This window comes from Vanessa cardui, chromosome 23 (genome assembly GCF_905220365.1).
Source record: "Vanessa cardui chromosome 23, ilVanCard2.1, whole genome shotgun sequence".
NCBI classification, from domain to species: Eukaryota; Metazoa; Arthropoda; class Insecta; order Lepidoptera; family Nymphalidae; genus Vanessa; species Vanessa cardui.
The window spans coordinates 6209548-6215636 of NC_061145.1; the positions used below are offsets into that span (position 1 = coordinate 6209548).

The 6089-nt window shown below is 35.1% G+C and overlaps 1 protein-coding gene across 1 annotated transcript; it reads left to right on the top strand.

Annotated features, from left to right (window-relative positions):
- The first annotated feature begins 4913 nt into the window (after positions 1-4913).
- LOC124539629 lies at positions 4914-5564 on the top strand. The gene has a single exon (XM_047116928.1). The coding sequence runs from the start codon at positions 4914-4916 to the stop codon at positions 5562-5564; it is 651 nt and encodes a 216-aa protein (XP_046972884.1).
- Positions 5565-6089: the final 525 nt, after the last annotated feature.

The window sequence follows — 6089 nt, forward strand, 5'->3', positions numbered from 1 at the left end:
ATAATTTCTGTTTTTCTTTCTTTTTTCTTAAATTCGTGGTTTCATGCCAACAAATATGACAATTGAAACTAGTGTATTGCACTTTATACGGAAGTAAAGCCTAAATAATGTATACTTTATAATATATAGGGAGAAGAATTTGTTTGTATGAAACGGCTAACCCAACGATTTACCAGATTTGCCTTTCGTAACCTATTTTATTAAGAAAGGTCGACCATGTTAACCCATGACGTATAACACGGTTGAAATCACACTGAGCAATTTCTATTTAAATATACGACTATGTAATGTTTGAATTAAACATTTCTGGTACATCAAGGTTCTTCTGCCTCATACACTTCCACGGATATGTATAATAATTTTTTTTCCTCTTAGGAAAAATTGACTGAATTGTGCTTTGCTTTTGAATGAATTAAAAAAAATATATGTAGGTAAGAGATTATGAATTTATACATATACAACAAGGCTGGTCGTGGACACTCACGACAAGGCTGGTCCACCAGCATAAAGTCGCTCAGCGTGCTATGGAAAGGGCTATGCCCGGCGTTTCTCTTAGGGATCGCATCAGAAATGAGGTGATCCGTCAAAGAACCAAAGTCATCGCCCAACGGGTTAGTAAGCTGAAGTGGCAGTGGGCTGGTCATATTTGTCGCAGAACCGACAACCGTCGGGGAAAACGCGATCTAGAGTTGAGACCGCGTCTCGGCAAACGTAGTGTAGGACATCCTCAGGTACGATGGAGTGACGATTTACGCAAGGCGGCAGGCAGGAGCTGGATGCAAGTAGCCGGAGAAAGACCACAGTGGCGTGCACTTGGAGAGGCCTATGTCCAGCAGTAGACGGGTATGGGCTGATGATGATGATGATAATGATGATGACATATACAACTTCATTTATTAGAATGACAATAACAGGAAACGTGATAAAGTTTATTGGTTGTCAGTTGAGAGATGTCAATGATTAAAAATCTGTCAGTGCATGTTCCTTGGTTGAATGAGTTTTTTGGTCTCTTGGTCTTGGGACAGCTACAGCGCCAGACGTGCGTACTGGCTGAAATAATAATATCAACAAGTCGGATGACAATAACTCAGATCCATTAGAATCCGCGACATACATATTTTGTACGAACAAAACATTTGCTTATCTGTGATTTAAAAAAAAAAAAATTAAAAATTTTACACATGCAATGGTTATATTTTAAATATTGACTATTTTTGATATCTGTCATAATACGACAAAAACAATAAACGAAAGATCTTCTCCATTCTACGTGGTTGGCGAAATAATCTGTCCCTGCCCTGTCCTGCCCTGTCAAGCCAAAACCGTTAAACTAAGAATTGAATTGACGAAAAGTATTTGCATAATTAATGGGTTTACCATATTATCTATTGTTAAGAGCTTAGATGGCCCAGTGGTTAGAACTCGTGCATCCTAACCGATGATTTCGGGTTCAAATCCAGGCAAGCACCACTATATATACATATATACATATGTGCTTAATTTGTGTTTATGATTCATCTCGTGCTCGGCGGTGAAGGAAAACATCGTGGGGAAACCTGCATGTGGCTGCTTTCATCAAAATTCTGCCACATGTGCATTCCATTGGACCAACCCAACCCGCATTGGAACAGCGTGGTGGAATATGTTCCAAACCCTCTCCTTAATTGAAATTTACAGGCTGTTACTTTACTACTTTTCTTTTCTTATGTATTTTTTCATTGAAGATAAGAGTTATTTTATTATTATGAGCTGCAACAAAAAATATCAAATCTTTGAAAAATTAAACCATGTCCGAATACAAACGACGTCGGAGATTACCCAGCGTAATCGAACAAAACCGCAACAGTTTGATGCGGTCACGATATCGACGTTTTTGGTTCTGACTGTAACATCACTATTTTGTGGTGCAGCATTCGGGAACGGACAAGATTAGTCGCTTGATTTATATCCCATTAATATTTATATAATTTTTTCACATACAGATTGGAAAATAATGTGAAGATAACTGGTAAAGTTTTGTTTTAATTGATATGAACGACTGGTTATTGTGACGTCACTAAATGTTTTTATGTGAAGCCTTTTAGACGATAATTCAATAATCGATATATGTGACGAGGTGTTCATTAATGCATAGTTCCTTACAGGAGAAAAGAGAAAGGAATATATAATAATATGTAGAGTGAAAGAGTAAGAATGCTTTGTATTCCAAGAGATCCAAAAAAGGGTCAAAAAGAAAGACGCATATAAGTTATTAACTTCCATATTTTATTGATAGTTACAATTATGACATTGTTGTAAATTTTACTTAATGGCACTTTTTAAATTTGTATCTTTAAATTTGTAATGAGAACGAAACGAGTTTATGTTATATTCATAACACTAGTCATAAATAATTCATAATATTCCTCATTACATAATACCGTAAGTAAGTAGTATTATACTGGTATAAAAAGTACAAATTAGTAATACCATATCTAATATTATTCATAATTAAAGTTAAATGCTGGGTTAACCTATATTAAGATTGAATTAAACAAAATCGTTGTATTTGAATATACGATCGAAAATAACATTAGGAATCAGGATCCTTACAAGACTATCGATCAGCTTGCCAACCCTCAGACTTCGGTCAACCAAAATAATAATCATAACAATAACCATATAACCTGTTTTAAAATCAAATAATTTCGCTGGAACCTTATAACTGTTGCTGTAATTACAAAATATTTTTGATTCTATTCTCTACTCACTAATTTTGCATTTCCTGCACGTATACTGCTTGTTAATTTACATTATCTGCACTAAATATTTTGACTACGTGATCAAATTAAATCGATTCTAGTCGCTTTTATCAGTAATTATCCGCTGGTTTCGAATAAATCAAGAATAAATGATAATATAATCAAGCGAACTGTGACTTCAAATGTATTTTATTTTAAATTAAACAATGATTATGCTTAATATTATAACTTATTCTAGCGCCTTTCAGCGTTTTTTTTCTGTTTGTTTGGTACAAGTTGATTACCATTGACATAAAAATTTTATTTTTTTATATTATTCATAAAAAACCTTCACAAATATTCGAAAATTTAAAAAATAGTTTTAATGGCAAGCATATAATTAATATAGTTGATAATTTCTTTTTGTTTAATAAATGACATGGAAATATTAGGTGTGAAGTTGTCTACTTCGTAGGGCTTGGCACTCTATTGGTAGTTTAGTAGTGAGCAACTAAATCAAATTAATAAGGTTCAAAACTCAAAAATAAAAAACGCAAATAACTTTATTCAATATAGAAGCATTACACTTACTTATTGGTTCACACCAATTCGGAATTACACCGTTTACACCGGATTACACCGGTTCGGAAAAGAAAATACTCGACCTGAGAAGAACCGACGAAAGAAACTCAGCGGGTTTTTTTTTTTTATTTGTCTCATATATTATTTAAACAATTTAATATGAGATGAAATAGCCAGGAGGCGATCGTTTCATTCCCAATCGATCTGACGCAGTGAGTTTTCAAGCCAAAGCAGCTGCATACGCCTTTAAGTTCTGAGCAGAAACAACTAATATCCCTGTAGTACAAGATACCGTCTCCTTTTGTAATTACTTGATGAATTTGCATGGTTCCCACCAATGTCGTGATATTATTTGGTATCATCGAAACAATGTTATTTATTACCTTGTCCTCGATTAACCAGACTTTCACAGTTTTCATACAGGCCTTTAAAATATGGTAAGCATCGGAAGCGTCTCTAATATCTTTTCCAAAGCAAACTTGTCGATCTAAAGCTCTTTTTACCGATCCACCTATCCCATCGGCAACTCCTTTACCATGGCCACTTTCGAAGAATGACCATGTCACATACTCGAGTTCCAGCGTTTGAGTGAACAGGTCAATCAAATAGAAGTAATTTTATTGCCTGTACTGTGACGTGGGGCCATCAGAAAAGAAATGTATAATTGTTACTTGAAACTCATCCCTTATCATCTTTAGTACAGGCAGTAAATGTGCCCAAATAGCTGGTGGTTGGTGCATGTTGTTATGGGATATAGTACAAAATGATTGTGACATGTCACTCGTCGTGTCAACAAATAAATATTTTCGCTCCGTGCTTTAGAAATTCGTTAAAATTGTTATAATTCTCAATATTTCATAAAAGTATTATAAAACTGTTTATAAGTGTGTAATAGTTGTGTGTAAACATTATAGTGTATAACAGTCCAGTGATTCGCAGATAAATGTTGATTTGAAAAAAAATCAACAACAATATCTAAAGCCTTGTTAAATTTATATCTACAAAAGTGCTGAAAAAACAACGAGGAAGATGTAACTGTTTATTAGAGTCCCAAAAGTAAATCAAAATCGTCATATAAAAGTAAATTTAAAAAGAGATCGATATTTTTGCTTAAAACGTTAACTAACTCATGGCTCAGTTGGACGAAGCATAGAGAGAACGACCTTACATAGCAGCTAGACGGGTTCGATCCTCACCTCACGGGTCATATATTTTTTTCATTTCGTCATATTTATAATTTGTGGAGTTTGACTAACATAGAATGTCAAACACAAAATATTCAAAAATATGCGCTGGATGCAGAAATACTCTGCCTAAAAAAGAATTTGTTAGTTGCTCGATATGCAATTTGAAGTACGATTGCGATTGTAAACACCCGTAAGGTCAGTTGGTACTGTTCAAACTTGCAGCATAACTTCTGACGAAGAATCTTCTGTGGCCCACGTTACTATACGGAAAAAAAGTTCCAAGTCACCTACACATGCATCATCGACTAGCAATGATAGAATGAGCTTGTTTGGCGAGAGTAACTTGCGTGACATTATTAAACAAGAGCTTTCCTCAGCGATACAAAAGCATGTTACGGAACAACTGAATAAAATTAATGAACAAATGGCGGGATTTCTAGAGTCCATGACATTTATTTATTCGCAATTTGAAGAAATCAAAGCTGTAGTAGAAGAAAAGTCTGCTATTATCAACGACTTAAGAAAAGAAAACACTCATCTCCAAGAATCTGTTAAAGACCTTACAACTAGGCTTAATATAGTCGAATCGCACATGAGAGAATGTAATGTCGAAATTAGCGGTATTCCTGAACATAAAGCGGAAAACTTGGTCAAAACTATGGTAAAACTAGGTCAAGCAGTAAAAAGCCCACTGACAGAGGATGATGTTCATTATGTCACTCGAGTTGCTAAACTTAACAAGAACGCTGTAAAACCGCGGTCTGTCATTGTAAAGTTACGTACAATAAAGCATAGAGACACCCTTCTAGCAGCAGTAGCTCAATTTAACAAAAAAAATCCTGAAGACAAATTGAGCTCTCAACATCTGGGAATTGGGGGATCTCGAGTACCAATATACGTTTCTGAGCATCTGACTCCTACCAACAAATCCCTACATGCAGCTACGCGAATCAAGGCTAAGGAAATGAAATACCGCTTCACATGGATCAGAAATGGCAAAATCTATGTTCGAAAAGACGAATTTAGTCAAGCCATAGTCATTAAAAACGAAGGTAGTCTTAAGCTGATAATTTAATTTTGTTACAACTTGATGGTAAATGTTGTAGTTCCTCAATCTTCACTGTGTTAGAAGTATATTACCAGAACGTGCGTGGATTGAGAACTAAGACCAATGATGTGCTTAAGAATATCTTGACTTCGAACTACAAAGTTGTTGTATTCACTGAGACATGGCTTAATCCGAATATATTCGATAACGAGCTTTTTGATTCACGATATACAGTTTACAGGAAAGATCGAATGCACTCTCCATCCAAACAAGATGGTGGGGGTATTCTCATTGCCGTCTCAAGAGAGATTTCATCCTCTCGTATTGTGAATTGGGAAACTGATAAAGAAAATATGTGGGTAGTTTTGGAATGTATAACATAATTGCACTAAAATCAGTATTGGACTATGTGCAGTCTATTTGCCTCCACCAGTCAAACCTGAATCTCTTAATAAGTTTCTGGAAAATGTAGACGATGTAATTAACAAAGTTAATGATGTGGTTGTGATAGGAGATTTCAATTTGGGTTTTATCGAACGGAGAGCCGGTGAT

What these genes read in the sequence shown, in the direction of transcription:
- LOC124539629 (XM_047116928.1), top strand. Translation starts at nt 4,914, where the DNA reads ATGGCGGGATTTCTAGAGTCCATGACATTTATTTATTCGCAATTTGAA.